Raw genomic sequence first — 21,482 nt, forward strand, 5'->3', positions numbered from 1 at the left:
TTTTAATATATTCTCTAGTTGAAATGCTTTATTTCCCCTTTGGCCTTATAATTCTTTAAAGAAACATTTGAAAAACAGCACATTACAAGAAGTTAGTGTTAACTGGTTAAGAAATCATGTAAATTGGCATATTAGTTCATTTCCTAATTTCCCCTTTCTAAAGGAGCCACTTCTCTGTCTTACTGTGAGGAGGCTTTTCCAAAGACGTAAAAAAGCTGGAAAGTAGGTTCAATAATTTCTATTCAAGAAATATTTGCTTGTTTGAGTGCCTCTTATTTGCCAGATGCTATTAGCACTGGAATTCAGCATTGGAAGAAACAAGTCTAGCCCTCATTGAGTATATAGTCTAGTAGGGGATGTAGAGACAGACAGTAAATAAGAATAAGTTTTTAAAAAATGGCTACGTTAAAACAGTGACAGGTGCTGGGAGGAACCTAAAGCAGGGAAGGGATGAGGGTGTTTGTGTGTTTAGGTGAGGAGTGGTTTGCAGTTTAAATAGGGTGTCCAGGGTAGCATTTGCATCAAGACCTGAGGGGGAGAGGAGCAAACCACGTGCAGATATGCGGGACAGCATTCCAGACAGAGGGAAGGAAAGTACAAGACTCTGCAAGGAAGCAGAGAGCCTATTGTGATTGAGGAATTAGGAGGCACCCAGACTAGGACGCAGGGAATGGAGACAGGGAGAAGACACCGCTCCACAATGTCTTATTCTGCAATTTCAAAATCTAAAAGTCTCTGGGGAAACATAGTTGCTTTTGGGTTTCTTTATTTGTTTTCTAGTTTGCAGTAACTAATTTGGCAGCAATAACAGACCTAAAGCTATTTATAGTCTTTATCCCATTTAATGTGAGATTAAATTATGTGGGATAATAGGCATGTATTTTACCACATAAATATTCATGTGATTAAATATGGGGTGCTGTCCTAGATTTTTCTGGAAATTATGTATTATATACAGTATGTTTACCATATCATGTTTCTAAAATAATAATCAAAAAAGCTAACATTTGGAATGCATCTGGTCCCCTGGAGTTTGAAAAGGGTAGGTGGATGAGTAGCAGGGGACACTGCTAGGCGGTAACAGAGGGCTGAAGCATGTAGTACTTGGTAGGTCACTGGGAGGACTTTGGCTTTTACTCTGAAGTGAGATGGGAAGCCACTGGAGGACTCGGAGCAGAAAAGTGACATGGACTGACTTGAGTTAGCTTCTGTTCAGTGGATTCTGAGAAGAGATTGAAGCAGGGCAAGGGTAGAGGAAGAGGTCAGCTAGGAGATTATTATAACAAACTATCAGATAAGAGACAATGGTGGCTAAGACTAGGGTGGTAGCAGTGGAGGTGGTTAGAAGTGGTCAGGTTCTGCATAGGTTTTGAAGGAGGATCCAAAGAGATGTGCTGACTAACTGGCGGTGAGGTATGACAGAAACGTCAAGGATGATGCGAGGTGTTTTGGCCAGAGCACCTGGAAGTCCATTAGTTGTGAAAACTTTGAGATGAACAGATTTGGGGGTAGATATTGAGAGTTCAGTTTTGGATATGTAGATTCGATATGAATTAGATACCTAAGTGGAGCTGTCTCAGAGGCAGTTGTGTATATGAGACTGGGATTCCAGGGAGAAGTTCAGCTGGAGATATTACACTTGGAAGTCAAGATTGACGGCAATGGACTCTGCTACAGATTTAACAGATGAGATATAGGTAATAATACAAATGAATGTAGACTCAATTGCTAAATTTATGGCAGCTGTGTAATAGATATGTGGTGTGTAGGAGAAATATATATATTATCTAAATTTTACATAACTATGTGCTTTGTTAAAATAACTTCTTATTAGGCAGCGATTCCTCTCCTCAATTCCCTTCCTACCCAGTGTAAATCCTACAGTCAATTAAAACCACACTCCTGTACTCTCCTTGAACTTCTCTCCTGTTCTTGCTTCACTTGGCTTAACCACAACTCTGGTTAAGCCCAACACTTCACCTATTTCCTGCCTACACCTGTGCAGCTGAATATGCCTGGAGGAAATCACATACCGTACTGACTATCTCACTTTTAATTTGTGGTTATGAAATTAAAGCAGATCCTAAAGCTGCCCAGCCATCATATCATATTTTCCTAGGCCCTTCGTTTTCCCAGGCTCCTGGGTTATTTCATTCTTCTCCCCTCTCAAACCTCTAACATTTTCATGCCCACCAACCCTCTTGGCTGATGACCCTGTTTCCTATTTCAATAGGAAACCAGAAACAAAGAGAAGGGACCTTTTACAAGCTCCCAGCATGTCTATCCAGCTACCTGCAGATACCTGCCCTTCTATTCTGCCTTCACTCTGTTCACAAGAGATGAACTGTCTTTGTCCCTCACAAAGGCAAACCTTCATCCTATTAGGACTCCATCTTCTCTCACCTACTGAGGGGTAAGGCTCAACATTACTCCCTTCTCTTTCTCCTGCTTTACCAACTTTCCTCCTCTCTACTGGATCATTCCTAGCCTCACACGAACATGCTATTATTTCTTTCATCTTAAATTGACTTCTAGGAGGCTAACTCTCCTAGTTTTCTAACACTTCACTGAGTACTTCTTGGCAGTCTTCTTTGCTAGTTTGCCCTCATCTTCCTGATTTCTCAATGAGGAAGTGTCCTAGGACTCAGTAATTCCATCTTCCTTCTCTACCTGCAGTCACTCCCTTGATGATCTTGTCTGTATTCATGGCTTTAAACATCACCTCAGCAGATCAGGGTAAGCCGCCTATTGCTTAATTCTGCCTTCACCAGTCTAACTGCTTTCAACATTCAATTAGGACTGTCCTGGGGCAGGAGAATCATGCAAAATAGAATATAGTCCTTGAAATATGAAAACTAACGCTAGTCCTATCTCCTTCATTTTTTAGCCAATAGAGAAAAGCTGGAGGTCAGAGACTAAAAAACACTGAACTGAAAGTCAAGATTGGCCAATTCCACCAGCTAGCGCCAAGATGTTACACAATGAATCTCTCTGTTTTGTTTTCTTCACCTGTGTAAATAAGAACGGACACTTATTGATTGCTCACTACTAATATGTCCCAAATCCCATGCCAAGCATTTTACATGAATTACAGGTTGAGTATCCCTTATCCAAAATGTTTGAGACCAGAAGTGTTTCAGATTTCAGGTTTTGGAATGTTTGCATATGCACAATAAGATATATTGGGGACAGGGCTCAAGTCTTAACACAAAATTCATTTCTGTTTCATATATACCTTATACACATAGGCTAAAAGTAATTTTATACAGTATTTTAATAATTTTGTGCATGAAACAAAGTTTGTGTTAAGTATTTATATGTGAAATATTCTACTTGTGGCATCATATTAGTGCTCAAAATGTTTCAGAGTTTGGAGAAGTTTAGATTTCAGATTTTTGGGTTAGAGATGGTCAACTTGCATCTTATTTAATTTGCACAACCCTATAATGTTATTTTGGTTACTGTCCTGTTTTTACAGATGAATCAACTGAGGCTTAGAAAGGTTAAGTATTTGTTTAAAGTTAAGTAACTGCCAAGCAGCAGAACGAGGACTAAAACCCAAGAAGATTCATAATTCAAACCGGTGGTTGAACTGAATGTTAGATGGGATGACTGTCTTCTTACCACCATACTATTTCAACCAACTACATGATACTTTACAACAAAGGGGTGGGTGTCATTCAACATTGAAATTATTTGATTCTAGTTTGATTAAAATAAATCAACTAATTTTAGTGTTTGTTTATAGGCACAATATTAAACATGGATGGTAAAAGTAGCCCAAACCACTAACTCCTTACACAGTAATGTCTAAGGAGTCCATATATAAAGAGCAAACATGTCAATGAATATTGAGTTAATGTTTAAGAAATGTCCACAGACTAATATCCTTCCAGAAAACTGTGACTCAAGTGGAAAAAAAGAACATTCCAATTGACACTAATAATTAGTTAATTCATTCAATTATTGAGTATCTACTATGAGTCAGCTACTGAATTTGGAAATTTGTGTATATTTTCTCATTTATTGCTATGTACTCATCTTAGAAATGAAGAAATTGAGACTTTAATGTCTAAGCCCATAAGACTAGTAAGTGGCAGAGCTAGGAGCCCACTACAAGACTGTCCAGCAACTCTTTTATGTTGTTGGAAATAGATGCTTCTTTATGTTCATAAGACTCATTCAGTATTAAGTGATGCACTTGTCCAATGATAATTTTATGATAAATGAACAAATGAATACATACGAAGAAATATAAACAGCCAATTTTTAAACATATTCATAAAAACAATAAACTACTTAGGAATGAAGTTAGCAATAGTGATTTCTAAATAATAAGTTCATGTCAATTACATTTCAGATGTAAGTATACTCATTATTTTTAAAGAACTTATTATAAATTATGAATCTTACCTCTTGATGTGCCAAAGAACAAGAATGCAACAATCCAAATTCCAAGCATCTAAGCTGATTTTTAAAATCACATAAGAATCTTCTTGAAGATCTTTACTTGTAAAGTCACCTCACTATAAAAATACTAAGTAGTTTTCTTCACAATGATGCAACTCAATGTTTAAACTCTACATTTAGAAGAACATGTTATTCCACCTTATGCTCTGCAAAGTAAATAAAATTATCGGGGTGTGCCTTACATCTTGTGATTGGTAATGGAAACTTCCAAGGTTTTGCTGTTTCATTATTAGTAATATTTTGGTTAAGCACAAACTGAGTCACTCTTGAAAGTTACTTTAAGGTTATAAGATACTAGATAATAAGCATTTAGAAGTTAATATTTTTTTCTAAACCAGGATTAGACACTTTCAGAATTTTTTTTCCTAACACATTTCTGTGTGTAAGCATCCCACTTAATACAAACAGACCCTGCTACAAGATGTTCCAAGTTCAATAACACACATAGCTAATCTTTTCCTCTTACCTGTGTGGCAGTATAATATGGAAGTTATTATTATTGTCTTCAGACCCCGAATCCTGGGTCCAAATTCTGCCTCTGCCACTTATTAGCAGTGTGACCTTGGGCTAGTAAGCCTCACTATTCCTTTCCTTACCTGTAAAATGGGAATGATCATGGTTCCTAGCTCATATGCTAAACAAGATGATTGAATTATTTATTGTCTGAATAGCACCTGGTACATAATAAGTACTATATTACATGTTAATTTTAGGCACCATCATCGTTCAACTCTGTTAATGGGTATATGGGCAAATTGATGTTCACATACAGCTAAATCCACCCTTACATGATTGCACATAGGCTTCATGATATACTTTAATGTAATAGAAACTTGCCATTTTGGCTACTATGTTAACTTAAAGTGATGAGCAATTCAGTCTACAGATATTCTTAGTCAGTTTCTCAATTTTTAAATGCTCATAGAAAATAACTAACATATTTCTTAGTTTTTCCTTTTTCTTTCTCACTGTAATAATATTAGAGTTTCAAAGATTTATGAGGCACAGTCTTTTCATACAAACTTTGTTACATTATGCAAGAATTAGACAAATAAAAGATTATGAACAAGAGTACCTCCAAGTCCTGGATGCTTTATTTGGTTGAAACATTTCCTGGTATTCATGGCAGCCAGTCCACACTGGCATGTGGACCTGCAGTAATTAGAGAATTAACTGTTCAACAGCACCAAGCAGTGTGCTGGGCACGCTGTGGGTGCCCATACCATGGAAAAATCACCCTCTAAAAGCTTCACTAGTTACAACTGGTTGTTTTTTTTTTTTTCCAAGCAACACTTTAAGAATCAATGTTTTCAGCCATACCTGTAAGAGATAAGTATGAATAACATTTAATACATTCATGAGTAGGAGCTCTCAGAAAACTACATGTTATTTATATCTGCATCCCAAGTGACAAGCACAATGTCTGGGACTTAGTAGGTACTTAATAAGCATTTTTAAATTAAAAAGTACAAAGACCTACAATGATAATATAGGCTATTTTTTAAAAGCATGCCCTTTTTCTGTGTTTTTACAGCAATTTGTAATGAATCTCTTGTAACACTTAGGATATTTTATAGAATCGTTAGGTATTTACATTTTACTCTCCTCTCCCAGATCGAACTACTCTGAGACAAACTGGGTTTTGTTCATCTCTGGGCCACCAGCACATAGCAATAGGGCTATCGTAGCAGGCACTTGGTCAATACTTGTTGAAAGAAAAAAATAGCATTAGATTTCATTGATCTCATATCATCTAAGGAAATTCTTACCCTAGAGAGATTATCATTCTGGGAGATGAAGACCCATACTTTAACCATTGTATTTAACGAGGATCAGATACTAGTGAATCCATAAATGCTTGCTGCAATCATTGTAGTTCTGCCTGAAAAATGTCACATACCGGAGTTAACAATAGCTTTTAAAAGTTCATCACAAAATCCATTCTCTTTCCAAAGCTCCTAGCCCAGCATTGCCAATATCTTCCGGGCCTTTCAGATACTTTATCCAAAGCATAAAGTAATCATATCCAAATCTTAAGAAATGCTTTTCTCTCCAAAGAGCTTTTCTTCATGCCTTCCCTGTTCCTGTTATTAGAACTGCTATTATTTGAGTCACAAGCTGGAAACATTCACATCATCTTTGACACCCTTAAGGTCCCTGCCTCCCTCATTCCATGAGTCAAGCCAGGCCCTGTTGATCCTCCCTCAATGGTGTCTCCTTCATTCATTCCCTCCTGTCAGGCTCAGTGTCAACATCCATACTCAGAACTTCCTCTTTTGCCTGAAACATTGTTGCTGGTCCAGGCTTCTCTCTTCCTGATGAGGCATCACAGACATTGTTCCCAGGTAAACCATCTGGAATCGTATCTCTGATCACACTCTCCTCGAATGTCCCTATTGAATAAAGCTCAAAGTACTTAACTTAGATCAAGGACTGTTTGTCTTCTCCTTGGTCTACCATCTGAGCTGTAAAGTCCATGCTCTTCACCCATGTTGCTCCTGTCCACCTGCTGAGCATTGGGCATGCTGTTTCTTCTACTTTGATGGTCCTTCCACACCTTTCTCTATGTATCTACACCCCCCTCATAAATTTCAAGCCCCAGTTCAAATGTGAACAATCTCTTTCTTAAATATTTTTTTCTGATCATCCTCAGTCTGATAAGATTTCTCTAGTTTCTGAACACTCACTGCATTTTGTTTATTTTTAATGTTTTGTAACTTAAACAATGTTACGTTACTTATTTTTTTATCCCCTTTATTAAATTGTAAGCTTGAAAGCCAAGAGTACACATTTGTATGCTTGTTAGTACAGGTTTTTTTCTAAAACACAGATCGGATCATTTTTCTAGGAGATAAAATCTAAACTCCTTAGCATTCCTGCATGGCCTTTAGGAAACTGCCCCCACGCGCTGCTTTTACCACTTCCCCACTTTAAGCACCCTTCAAGCTGAACCACGTAGAACAGCAGTCCCCAACCATTTTGGCACCAGGGATTAGTTTTATGGAAGGCAGTTTTTCCAAGGGATGGGGTAGGAGGATGGCTTTGGGATGATTCAAGCACATTACATTTATTGTGTACTTTATTTATATTATTATTACATTGTAATATATAATGAAATTATTTATTTATTTATTTATTTATTTATTTGAGATGGAGTCTCACTGTGTCGCCAGGCTGGAGCGTGGTGGTGCAATCTCGGCTCACTGCAAGCTCCGCCTCTCGGGTTCACGCTATTCTCCTGCCTCACCCTGCTGAGTAGCTGGGACTACAGGCGCCCGCCACCATGCCCAGCTTTTTTTTTTTTTTTTTTTTTTGTTACTTTTTAAGTAGAGATGGGGTTTCACCGTGTTAGCCAGGAGGGTCTCGATCTCCTGACCTCGTGATCCACCTGCATTGGCCTCCCAAAGTGCTGGGATTACAGGTGTGAGCCACTGCGCCTGGGCATAATGGAATAATTCTACAACTCGCATTAATTTAGAATCAGTGGGAGCCCTGAGCTTGTTTTCTTGCAACTAGAGGCCCCATCTAGGGGTAACGGGAAACAGTGACAGATCATCTGACATTAGATTCTCATAGGATAGGCAACCTAGATCCCTCACATGCGCAGTTCACGGTAGGGTTTGTGCTCCTGTGAAAACCTAACGCGGCCGGTGATCTGACAGGAGGCGGAGATCGGGCAGTAATGCAAGCGATGGGGAGCATCTGTAAATAAAGATGAAGCTTTGCTCGCTCCCCTGCTGTCCACCTCCTGCTATGCAGCCCAGTTCCTAACAGGCTACAGACCAGTACCGCTAGTACAAACGAAGCTTGCGTTCATTTATTACCTACTCCATCAAATCATCATCCCCAACTCCTAAACTGGAAATTATCACTTACTCTTGGCTCACCCACACTTAAGACATATGTCTCACTCTGACCCTATCGCAAGATAATCAGTCACATGATGGACTGTTCCAAGGAGGATTTGCCTCCTTGAGATTAAGGATCTCATAGTCATGTTTATATTACTTAGTACCAGGTAATGCTTCATAGTCATGTTTATATTACTTAGTACCAGGTAAGGGGCCTGTCACATGGACATTTTAGTACTTTTTGAACAAATACTGTAACAAGTAAATGAGTGGGAGAGAGAAAAGGAAAGAAACCTAAATAAATATTAATAAATAAACATACTGATTTGGTGAAACATTTCAAAATATAAAAGTACTTGTCTGTGAGTCCAAATTTCTATAATACAACCCTTAACGATTCATGGGAAAGGAAGAAGTCATCCTACGAGTTTATTCATTTCATTCTTCATGTTTCTAGTATATCTAGGCACCTTTTAAAAAATTAACTTCAGTCCTGGTCCCTTTTTCTGAACTCCAAGGATTACTATGTATTGTTCTCTCTGATATATTAAAATATTAATATATAATAAATATATAATATACTTTGCATTATATATTATATTCAACTATAATATATTATAATGTAATATAATATACATATTGCATTACATATTTAATTATGTTAAGTATATATTATGTGTTTAGTATATAACACATTAAAATTTATTATATCCCAATATAATAAATAAATATTCCCATAACAAATAATGCCAAGTATTTAATGTTGGAACTGACAAATATTTACCTTTAATCAGGCCAAATATTGGATTATCTCATCAGCTAGTTCAGTAGTGTTTATTTATGCTTCTGTATTTCCAAAATGGCCAGTTCAATTTAAAAGAATTTAAATTTTCTGAAGAAAAGACTTGAGGGTATGATATGCTTTAGCTATGTGTCCCCATTCAAATCTCATGTTGAAGTATGATCCTCAGTGTTGGAGGAGGCACCTGGTGGGAGGTGATTGGATCATGAGGATAGATTTCCCCCTTGCTCACTCTGATAGTGAGTGAGTTCTCACGAGATCTAGCTGTTTAAAGTGTGTAGCACTTCCTCCTTTGCTTTCTCTCTCTTGTTGCATGTGAATATGTATGTGCTTGTTTCCACGTCGTCCTCCTGACATGATTTTAAGTTTCCTGAGGCCTCCCCAGTCATGTTTCCTGTACAGCCTGTGGAACTGTGAGTCAATTAAACCTAGTTTCTTCATTAATTACCCAGTCTCGGGTAGTTCTTTATAGCAGTGTGGGAATGGACTAACACAGGGTAATTTGAAGACAACTAGGTTTTCTCTTTTCATGAGAGAGGGCTGTAATAGAATGACAAGTTATTGCAGGTTTATTTAATACATATCCTTAAGTTCTTTACATGATAAATCACAAAATACCTTTGAAAGCACTTATTTCCCTCTGGCAGATTTTTATATTTACATTTTACATGACAGGACATGACATAGAAAACACAATCCAATTTGACATCTGAGAAGAGTGGTGTGAGAAAAGAGCCCTTTGGAGATAGAGATAAAGAGAAATAAAGGGTCTTGGGCTCCATTTCTGATACTTCCAGTACTCCCATGATCTAGGACAATACACTATTTTTTAAAGTTTATCTTTAACAGACAGAGTCTCACTATGTTGCCTAGTCTGGACCTGAACTCCTGAACTCCAAAGAGCTCTTCTTCTTCATGCCTTCTCTGTTCCTGTTATTAGAACTGCTATTATTTGAGTCACGAACTGGAAACATTCGCATCATTGTTGACACCCTTAAGGTCCCTGCCGCCCTCATTCTATGAGTCGAGCCAGGCCCTGTTGATCCTCCCTCAATGGTGTCTCCCTCATTCATTCCCTCCTGTCAGACTCACTGTCAACATCCACACTCAGAACTTCCTCTTCTGCCTGAAACATCATTGCTGGCCCAGGCTTCTCTCTTCCCAATGAGGCATCACAGATGTTCACAGGTCCTCCCGCCTCAGCCTCCTGAGTAGCTGAGACTACAGGTGCATGCCACCATGCCTGGCTTAGAACAAACACTCTGAGTTTTGACTCCCTTGTCTACAAAGTGAGGAAGTGGAAATTGGTGGTATATAGTCTTTCGTGGTTGTCAAACAGTCTATGCTTTAAATTTTAACGATATCTTTCATAGATATTCGAGTAAGCTTTTCTGAGAAAAAGAAATTGGCCATTTTGGCTTCCTACCTCACAATGAGGCTGATGCCATAACCATAAAACTACCCGAAAGTGGGATTATTTCCTGCAACCTGTGCTGTCTCAGTGCTCATCATAGTCAGGTGGCGACTCTTGGAACCACCCAGAAAGAAGTTCCTCTCTCGGAGTAGGATATCCTCAGGCAATTTTAGGAATAGAGACTGACTTGAATTGCAACTAAATTAACTAAAGAATCAGTGTGTCTTGCTGAGTAAAGGGATGATTTATGTTCAGTAAAATCTAAGACCTTGCCGTGTCATGAACATCAGTTATTCTGAAATGATGGAAGCAGATCACCTCCTTCCCACACTGTGAAAGGGATAATGAAAGCAATACCAAGGAGCCAAAGATTGTAAGCTTCACCTTAAAGGAGGAAGTCCCACCCTTGGGCTGAGAGACTCCTAAGAATGGAATTGGATCCGCTGACAGAAGATAAAGGGCTCAATTTAAAAAGAAATCTTCTAATAGCAAGAATGTTCCCGAACTAGAGCTTATTATTTCAGTAATAGTATCATAGGGACATCACTGGTTATAAACAGGGCTTTAGGGATTTAAATATAGATTCCTCCCTCAGGGAGACTACAGTCTAGTAGAAGTTGTATGGCACATATTAATAAATAAAGAACTCTAAAGCCAGATAGAAGGTAAAATTTACAAACCAAGTAGAAAGGTAATAAATCCAATGTCATAGGCAATGTTCAAGGAGAGGGTGTATGACTATTTGGGATGATGTAAGAGAGATTTATTCATCAGGTAGAAAGCTAAACTACATGACCTTCAAGATTCAATTCTTCCCAACAAATGCTTTGTGGTTTTATTAAGACTACCACTACAGTAAGGATTTTTTAAAAAGACTGTCTGATTTTCTCATTCATTGACATCTCAGTTTAATGTTTGTTTTTTCTTGCAGAAATGTATCTCTATTATATACTATCATTTCCCAACAGTAGTTCTTAGAACAAACACTCTTAATTAATTTGCTTAAAACATGTCTGTGGATTCAATCAGTTAGAAAAAGCCACTAGAGTATATTTAAAATTATTTCTAAAAGGCAGACACAAACATTTTTTTCAATATAATCATGATGGACTTTTTTAAAGGAAATTTGAATTATTAGATGAATATAATAAACTTACATACATCTATAATTTCTATTCACTCTTCACACTGTTTTAGCCTTAAGATTAATTTTTCAGAATCTTATTTCACAGTCACTCAACTTTTATTGACTTCAATATTGACGGACTTGGTACAAGTTATAAAGCCTTATGTGGCATGGTATATAATTAAAATACTTTGTCTCATAACTTATATTAATGGGTGCGTGTCAGCGAATGCCTATTCACCTCTGAGAAGAATGTAAACCCACATTAATTAATTTATTGTGAAAAAGTCTATCAGGGCCATTAACCACTTTGTCTTTGCCTTATCTAGCAAAGCCCTAGCAGCCAAAGGCCGAGGTTGAAAGCATGAGCACTCCAGGCTTGGCCTAATCTGCTCTCATGTAGATGCCTATTAAATATTCAGCTAGCCTACTGGGTAAATTTTTCAAGATGGGATGCCGCTGGATTCGATTAAAATAAAAGAAAAAAAATTCATCAGTAGAAACTATCTTTTCCTTGAATTACCTACTAGCAACTTTGATGAGCACTTTGAAGAGTCCCCAAATTTCTCCAAATATAATCACCATTGCTTAAGTTAACTTATTTTATTCACATAAAAAATATTTTTTACTTCCAAAGTAAAAGTAAGAGTAATTTTATTTCTAAATTATTGTAGTAAGGGAGCCTCTCACTATTATTCCCAAATACTCATACATCATTTCAGTTGAACAGTAGTGGGTATGGTCTAACTGTCTTTAGAACACTGAGTTATAAATATAAACAAATAGCAAGATTTCGTCCATTGTTTAGAGGTCAAGATACTTTGTTAGGATGCCCAAGAGTGATAAGGCTCCAGCAACTGATTTAGTTACCCAAACTGATAAGAAGCTGCTACATAAGGCAGAAAGAAAATGTAACAATGTGTAAGGAAAAATTTCACTTCTGAAGAGACAAGATACTCTGGTGCCTGGTAATTATGGTCTCTCCTAAGGCCAGATCACTAATGTTCCTGTTGCTTGGTGAGTGTCTCATCTGATCAAGGACAGCTAGTTGAATGATATTTATGGTCAATGCTATCAGTCTAGGAAAAGACAATGCATCTCTCTCCACAGTAACAATATCCTTGAGGCCCTTGGTCTGGGTACATTTTTCCTCTAGACAGTGCTGGAGACACTCTGACAAATTCTTGCTCTTTGGACTCTCTATTTATAAAAATCATATAGATTATTCTCTTTAATATAGTCCTTCATCACAGGATGACAGAGCACCATATAGAGGCTTAGGTCAAGGCAGAGGTCATTCATTCAAATGCCTACAGAAGCCAGCCAGTCATGTAAATGAGTGGGGCAGATTAGATGTCAGTCTAGTCAAGTGCCAGAAAACAACCGAAATTACTTTATGATCTGTATGTTCTCATTTATAAATGGCAGCTAAGCTATGAATATGTGAAGACATACAGAGTGGTATAATGGCCCTTGGAGCCTCAGAAGTGGGAGGGTAGGAAGGGAGTATGGGATAAAAGTACTAGATATTGGGTACAATATACACAATCCAGGTGACAGGTACACTAAAATCTCCGAATGCACCATTATATAATTCATGCAACTCAAAACCACTTATACCCCAAAAGCTATTGAAATTTTTTAAAATACTGTATGTTTTTTGAATAATGATACACGCATGTAACATAGCACAAACAAACATATATGACAGAGATATTGGAAATGTTAAAGTAAAAACAATATTGAAAAAATAGAAGTATTTCATTATTGAAGTTTTCTTTCACAATTTGTTACTCCTTATTATTGTAATCTATCATTAGACATCAAGGTCAGGCCATGAAACCTAAACCACAAATTATTCAGCTTGGAGGAATAATTTGATTGGCCTAATTTCATGTGCAAAAACAAAGTAGACTAACATTGATGCTATTTAACATGTATAGACTCTGTTTGTACAATCATCATTATCTAGAGAACATGTATAGACTCTGTACAATCATCATTAACTAGAGATATATGTTCAATTCTGGCATTTCAACATCAGTGTATTTAGTTTTTAGTTATTCATTGCTTTGCAGTTTAAAAAGTTCAGTTTGTAGCCCATTTGTTCATAGTATCAGTAACAAACTAGAAAGGTAAACTTAAGCAACGTTAATGTATTTTCGTAAAGCTGAAAGTCAGAGAAACCTTTTGGAATTTTGTTTTAATCTCTACAGTTTTGGTAATGTAGTTCAGGCTATGACTTTCATTTCAGGAAAATGATTGTAGTATAGGCTAGTGGGCCAAGTTATTTCTTGCCAAATTAGTTTCTCTAAAGGTGTATTAGTCTGCTCTCACCCGAGACTAGGTAATTTATAAAGAAAAGAGGTTTAATTGACTCACAGTTCCAAATGGCGGGGAAGCCTCAGGAAACTTACGATCATGGTAGAAGGCACCTCTTCACAGGGCAGCAGGAGAGAGAATGAGTGCCAGCAGTGGAAAAGGCAGATGCTTGTAAAACTGTCAGATCTCCTGAGAACTCAGTCACTATCATGAGAACAGTAAGGGGGAACTGCCCTCATGATCCAATTGCCTCCCACTGGGTCCCTCGCATGACACGTGGGGATTATGGGGCTTACAATTCAAGATGAGATTTGGGTGGGGACACAGCCAAACCGTATCAAAAGGCATTATCTGTTTGTGAATTCAAAGTGCATAGGTTCTAATATCTGCAAAAAATCAAATACTTTGATTCACTTTTCATTGTTAGGGATAGCTTAGGGATTTTCTCTTGAATGATATAAAAGTGCCCAGAAACATCCCACAGCATTCAGCCACAGAAGTTCATGTACTATAACAGGGCAACCATACATGTAATTCATAAAAAGAAGTCCTGGAGTATCTGGATTTCAGCCATGGGATTTTATTCTGTTCACATAGTCAATTACTACACATTCATAGTATATTACCTCTTAAATTCTTTGGCACAAGGCACGTCCTGGAAAATGGCATAATTAGGAGACCTAAATTCAATGTCTCTTGGATAATGGAGGCTTCTTGAATTTAGGTTTTCACATTAACACTGTTCATTGCAGGAGGTGAGTCACAGCGACCGGTTTTGACCAATTTATGTTGCATTTTGCAAAATGTTTCTAGCAACAGAGATAAGTCATTTGCTGAGTTCAGGTTAGGGCCTCTCACTTTCTGACACACAAAAATTCTGGTCAATGTCACCAATTACATATTGCTGACTAGGTGATATTATTTATATCTGTGCTTTCATCATCTGCCATGGAAATGCTGCAACCAATTTAATTGTTTTCATATGACTTGTCTGTAAGTGTTCAGACATAACTTCAATGTACTTGTCAACAGTATTTCCAGTAAGACTGAAATTTACAAATGCTTATCTCAGTGTAAGACACACGATTTCTGGTGTATTCTATGATGCTCTTTCATAAACTTGCTATGTGCTTTTGATATCTGAGGATTTTTTTCACTTAACATATAACCTAATTTATATTAGCATCAGATATTTCATTCATAGTTAAAAACAATTGCTTGCTGAAATTTCAGTCCTTTTTTCAGTCTAAGTTCTTCATTCCCTCATTTTCTCCATATCCTAGACATATTATTATGGTTTAATCACACTGGCCTCTTAAACTGTGGTTCTTTCAGTACAGTCATCTTTTATTTGCATATTACACATGGAGGAATATTCTTTACTTCATCCAAGAAAGATGCCCTTTTCCACTGTGCCTGAATCAAGCTTCTTTTTTCCACATCCAGTAGATATATGAGTATACAGAAACAATTCTCTATTCTAGGAGAAAGAAGTGCAAGGGGCAAGTGAAATCAGCCTCAGCATTAGAGACAATAGGGAGTGATGGTGCTTGTGGCTAAAGAGAGAGCAAATGAACCATCGAAGGGAATAGCTGCTGCTGCTCCACATAAAAGAGATGGCTGATAGTTTCCATGCAGGAATGTAGTTTCAGTACTGTCAGAATTGATTTTTTTAAAAAGAGAAGATAAAAAGTAGTTCAATTAAAAAAAGTGATAGGTCAGGTGCAGTGGCTCACACCTGTAATCCCAGCACTTTGAAAGGCCAAGGCAGGCAGATCACCTGAGGTCAGAAGTTCGAGAGTCACTTGAACCCGGGAGGCGGAGGTTGAAGTGAACTGAGATGGTGCCATTGCACTCCAGCCTGGGCAAAAAGAGCAAAACTCCATCAAAAAACAAAAACAAAAGAAAACAAGCAAACAGAAAACACTACAGATCAATAGGACAGATTGAACAGGTCGGCAAGTTAGATTAGCCTTATTAGGCAATCAGTATGCACTCTCTGTATTAAAAAATTCCAAAATTTCATAGAATTTTACTTTTCTAAAATTATGCCAATCTATGTATTGCCCAACACTTCAAATATTTGCAAAAATTTTTATAGAAGGCATAACATAAATTTCTTATTTTTATTATCCCAACAGGCTCTCCCTACTGGTAGAGATGTCAGTGGCATAACCCTACATCCACTATCATAGAGATGATGTTATGTGGATGCTGCCTTGCCGCAGATCTGGGACGTATGGATGGGCATATGACCTAGGTCAGGCCAGTCAGAATCCTCCTCAGGTTTTTGTTTAAACACTTGAGGGACACTGTCTTAAGACTCACTACCTGAAAGTACAATGAAGTCTAGAATTGTTCATAGTCATTTTCGCCAACACACGGGAAGAATTTACCTTAAAATGGTGCCAACATGGAGGAAGAGAGCAAAGCCAAAAACCAGAGAAAAAGGTCATAGTAACATTCAAGCTGCACAATCCAGACATTTCTAAAGCCAGAATTTTCCTTGATCTTCCTTGTTACATAAACCAATATATTTTCTTTTTGGCTGAGGCTGCCTGCCCATTAGTCATGTAATAGCCACCTAGATGATCAGGTCTGCTGTCATGGTATCACAGCACTTGTGTTTGAGTAACCTTTAGTGTACTTAATAATGACCCCACATCACAAGATACTATTCTTAATTTGTGGATTAAACTATCTTAGGTGTGTTTGTATAGGAAAAATCATAGTATGCATAAAGTTCACTACTAGCCAAGGTTTCAGGCATCCAGTGGTGGTCTTAGAATATATCCTTGCAGATAAGGGAGTGGCTACTGTATTCAGAAGCACAGAGGGTTCTGCTCTACAGGTTGGGTGACCAACTCGTCCAGTTCTATTATTGACATTCTCAGTGAGTAGTCTCAGGCAACTCATTGAACCGCTCATTTTTTTTCACACATAAAATGGAGAAAACATTACCTATCAAACCAATTTCACATTTTTTGAAGTATCACATGAAATAGTGAATATGTAGGGTACATAAGCTCTTAAAATTCCTTAACAAATTTAACACATGATTAATAAAGCTTTTAGTAGTTCTTACAATGATCAATGTTTGGAAGACATTAGTCTACTTAACAAAATAGGCCAAATTTGTTTTAGAAGAGTAATCACTGTAATAGAATTTATCATCTTAAAAATAAACTAGCTTAAAGGATTTCTAGGGGAAAAAAAACAACTAAAACCACGATAATGTTTATACTATATATTTTCTTAATTGATAGCCTCATAGTGAACTAATTTTAAACAATTAATGCGTGAAAATGAAAAATGATAACATATAAATGTTCATTGTGTGAAGACAAAGGTACTTATTCAATCTAAGCTAAAAAAATATGAAAATTTACACTTTCAGTATGTTCCGCTCTAGAGAAACAGGAGTATTTTTGATTTCTGAACATCTTTTAAAATGATCTTTTTTTCTAATAGGATCTTTTTCCCTTTCATTAACCTCAAGGATAAACTTAGACTTTTAGGTAAAATAAGTACCAAATGAATAAAACAGTGATGTATCATCAATATATAACACACTTATCTTAAATAATAGTATTCTAAAATTTTTAAGTCTTTCATACAACAATGAACAGGTCTGTTTTTCTCAATATCAGTGTGCTCTGTAATATGTTGCTTAGCTACCATTGCCAAGTATTTTTCTATTTTATTTTTCTTGAAAAGGAATATTGTATCATATAATCTTTGGGTTTCTCTTTCCCTATCTTAACTTCTGTTCTGTCTATATAAATCTAAGAATCTACACATATATATTTTTATTTTAAATAAAGAATTATATATGAAAGTGGTTAGAATTTAAATTGATTCAAATGTTTACATTATGTTTCAAATTCTCACAAATGAAAAGTTTGGGTTTATAGCCCATAGTATTCAGTTATCCTCTCCACTTTTGCATTTATGGCTATTTATAAAATGTATAAGTAAAACATGAAATACCAAAGGCTAAGCAAAGGTGATTTCATCATTTAAGAAATACATGATGAAAATATATTCCATTATTTTAAAAACACATGATGAAAATATATCCCATTATTTAAAAAATACAGAACTGTAATAGCTTTCCCCATTATCTTCTTCTGATTCTTCAAAATCAAGTGTGGACCTAAAATGGAACAGTCTTTCCTCAACTCTATTACTGTAAAAGAAAATGATTTTCCTCCACTTATTTAAAAAAACAATAATGTGTTCTGGTCACCTCTCAGTTGTTGGCTCCTAAGTGTTAGAAAACAAGGTTGTGCACAAGGCTAACTCCGCTATTACACTATGAGTTCTTCAAGGGCAGGGCCTTGTTTTGCTCATTCTGTTACCTGCAGCACCTAGCACAGTACTTGAGAATGAGGAGGAGGAGCTCAGTAAGATTGTCAAAGGAATTAATGGATGATGAAAGGCCAGTGGTTAAGATTCTATTTGTAGAAAAGGACAGAAATCCTCTGAGAAGGTAAATACAGACACCATCTCATCAGCTAGGACTGCAGTGTAACCCCTAAGGAAAACATAAGAGGAAACATTGTTACCAATTATTTTAAATACAGAAAATAAGTAGTAAAAATCACCCTAAAAGCTAAAATGTTCATCCATCTATTGAGATCTCACATGTTGGGTATGTATGACTGACTACAGGATAGGATGAAAGAAATACCATGAGATTAGAAACTAAAAAGAATTTTGCATGTCAAGGACCATTTTGATCAATGTTTGGAATTTTTCTTCCTTTTGAATTCCTGTGTTGTGTATATGGATATTCAATATTTTGGAACACGTTAGGGTTAGAATTGTTTTCTCTCTGGTGAAGGGCTACATGGAAGCATAGGCTTATCTTCCATCTGTTTTCCAGAGCCAAAGGTGGGATTGTACTGAAAAGAAAAGTGGGCCAGAAAGGGCGGATAAACTCATTTTCAGTACTCCTGACCTTCGTGCTGGTGCTCACATAGATCCTTTGGTTTAAAATGAGCACTTCAGTGAGTGCTGTGACACACTGATGAGTTTGATGTTGATCAGTATATGTCCCAGGATTTCCCTGACGACTTTCCTTTGTGCAAAAGAAATGGCGGCCCTGAGCAGTTTACAAAACCCACTCATATATTTTAATAAGTAGGCCTTTCATCATCAGTGATGACTGATGACATCATCAGTCATCACTGACTATCACAGCCATAATATCAGACATTGCTGAGAGCATGTTTCTTCAAAAATGGAACCAAGAGCTGTGTTGCTTATGTTAAAGACCTGTATATCTCTTTCAGCATTTCATTTTTTTTTTCCATTTCTTAGATGACACAGGGCAAAGTCTGACGTGAAATTACCAATAAAATCTTCCTGACTGAAGTAGTATCCCCAGCCAGTGAAACTGCACAATAACTAATACATCACAATAACAAAGAGAATTCTCATACTGATTTTGTCCATGTTACACCGGCAGACGGCTGTTGCCAACAGTCAGCAGACTGCAGAAAATGTATGCATCAGAATACAAGGAGATGAACCAAATCTGGCTCTGGCTGTGTGGTATCTAAAGTTTTATCTATAAATAAGTGTACAATGTGTACATTTTCTCAGGAACTGCTACTTTAAGTGAAGCTGCCATTAGGGTGAGGACTCAGCAATATTATAATGTCCCTGACTGGATGTGAATATTCATGTGATCTTGCCTATAAAATTATCTTACTCAAGGGGTCTAGGCTTCAGGGTAGCGGAACATTGCAGTAGTCCTCAGAGATGGTCATGCCTGAGCTAGGAATACTACAGTCATTGAGAGTCAGTCAACAGTGAACACTTCCTCACATGGTCTATTGCAATGATCAACACCATAGCTGATATTGTTAGAAATGGTGTAGAGAACAATAGCAACCTAGTCAGAGGGACAGCTTAGAAAAGTATCTTGGGAAAAAAGTGACTCATACTATTAAGAATCCAGATCCAATAAACTGGTAATAATGCAAGTTCAATAAGCAAGTTGTCAACAAATTTTCTAAAACATAATCTGAGAAACTAGGAGTTTATACGTAGAAGTCAGTCTAATTTTACCTGGATTCAGACGTTACACAGTTTACTTGAAAGCTAGAAAGTGTATGTCTAGTTATAAGGAGAAAAAACTGAAAACCAACCAAAGTAATAAACAAATGAGGGCCTCACACTAGTGGGACAACCCCAGTTGTGCCAACAGCTATGCCAACTCCCTTCAAAAAGGTTCCAAACCTAAAACTGCAGGAACATGTGGAGAGGCCACCAGTGACCCGTCAAATAAGAACCTAAGCACCCATATTTACTGCTTACAAGCTACTCAGTTTTTACTATATTTTTGTCCAATAAATGTGAACTACTGCTGAATTATTTTATAGCTCACTAGAAAAAATTTGTTCCATGATTTTAAATTCACCATCACAGAGATGCCTTCTGGAATATCAAGCAGGTACTGAGTTCTGAATTCGTGCCAGAACATTAAAAACACAAACCACACTTTCTTCTGCTTCACACTAAGAAATCAGTGCTGAGAAAGCAAATACTTATCCTTAAAGGACAATGTCGTCTACAAAACATGCAACCCCAAAGGAAGCCCTTGAGTCTATCTCAGAGTCAAGAAATTGTAGATGTGTGTCTATAATTATGTCTGTATAATTTATATTGATTACAATCTTCTTTCTGGACTATAAGAAGGATATACATGTTTTGGACTTATGGACAGAGTGAAGTTATGTGAGAGGTTTAGTCTGAATGGTTGAGCCTGATGGGAAGTAAGAAAAGGGTGACTGGATAGATAGGACTTGACCTTTCTGACAGGAATGGCAAGGAGAACCTCAGTCTTATTCACATGGAATCAGACGCCAGTGCCTTACTGGAAAGGAGGGATCCAGAAGAGAATGTCCAAGTTCAGGGATACATCCCTTAGTGGCCTGGATTTCAGGACAGAACCCAGTGTCCTCCCTCCCCTCAACTAGAGAGGTGACAAGGGAGAGGCAAGAGAACCAAACTCGAGAGATTTACGGGGAAAAACATTTAAAAAACATCAAACAGAGATATAGCAGTGTAATCCATACCTTCCTACAAGAGTGCAATCCAAAGGTGTGAAAAATAAAATAATTTTCTCTGGCTCTGAGTAATCAGCAACAAAATAGATCTTTATGGCACAATCATACTTGCTTGCAATTGACAGATCACTAGATAAAATAGTTTCTGATGCTGTGTGCTAATGAAAGAATCAGTTTTTCTCACTTGATATTCGGCAGTCAGTGAACTAACAGGTTATCTGAATTGCCCTCGCAATTGCCTCCAGCAGATGGTCAAGCTCAAAGGATGATGCAGACAACAAAGATTATCACGTGGAAGAACACTGGCATTGACACCAGCTTTCTCGTCACTCCACGGGCACATGCGTTCCATATTAAGCATCACAATCTGTCCAGTAAAGGCAAGTGGAATGATGCTTCATTCCTACTTCAGCTCCAA

At 37.2% G+C, this 21,482-nt stretch overlaps 1 protein-coding gene across 1 annotated transcript in view; it reads right to left on the reverse strand.

The window, feature by feature from the left end:
- Window positions 1-4,629, reverse strand: part of LOC105467314 (pancreatic lipase related protein 3) — a 49,939-nt gene extending 45,310 nt beyond the window's left edge. The window contains exon 1 of the mRNA XM_011716797.2: window positions 4,414-4,629. Coding sequence (XP_011715099.1) covers window positions 4,414-4,462 — 49 coding nt within the window. The 5' untranslated portion in view covers window positions 4,463-4,629. The remainder of the gene's footprint in view (window positions 1-4,413) is intronic.
- Between the last annotated feature and the right edge of the window lie 16,853 nt (window positions 4,630-21,482).

Source organism: Macaca nemestrina, chromosome 9 (assembly GCF_043159975.1).
Source record: "Macaca nemestrina isolate mMacNem1 chromosome 9, mMacNem.hap1, whole genome shotgun sequence".
Lineage (NCBI taxonomy): Eukaryota > Metazoa > Chordata > Mammalia > Primates > Cercopithecidae > Macaca > Macaca nemestrina.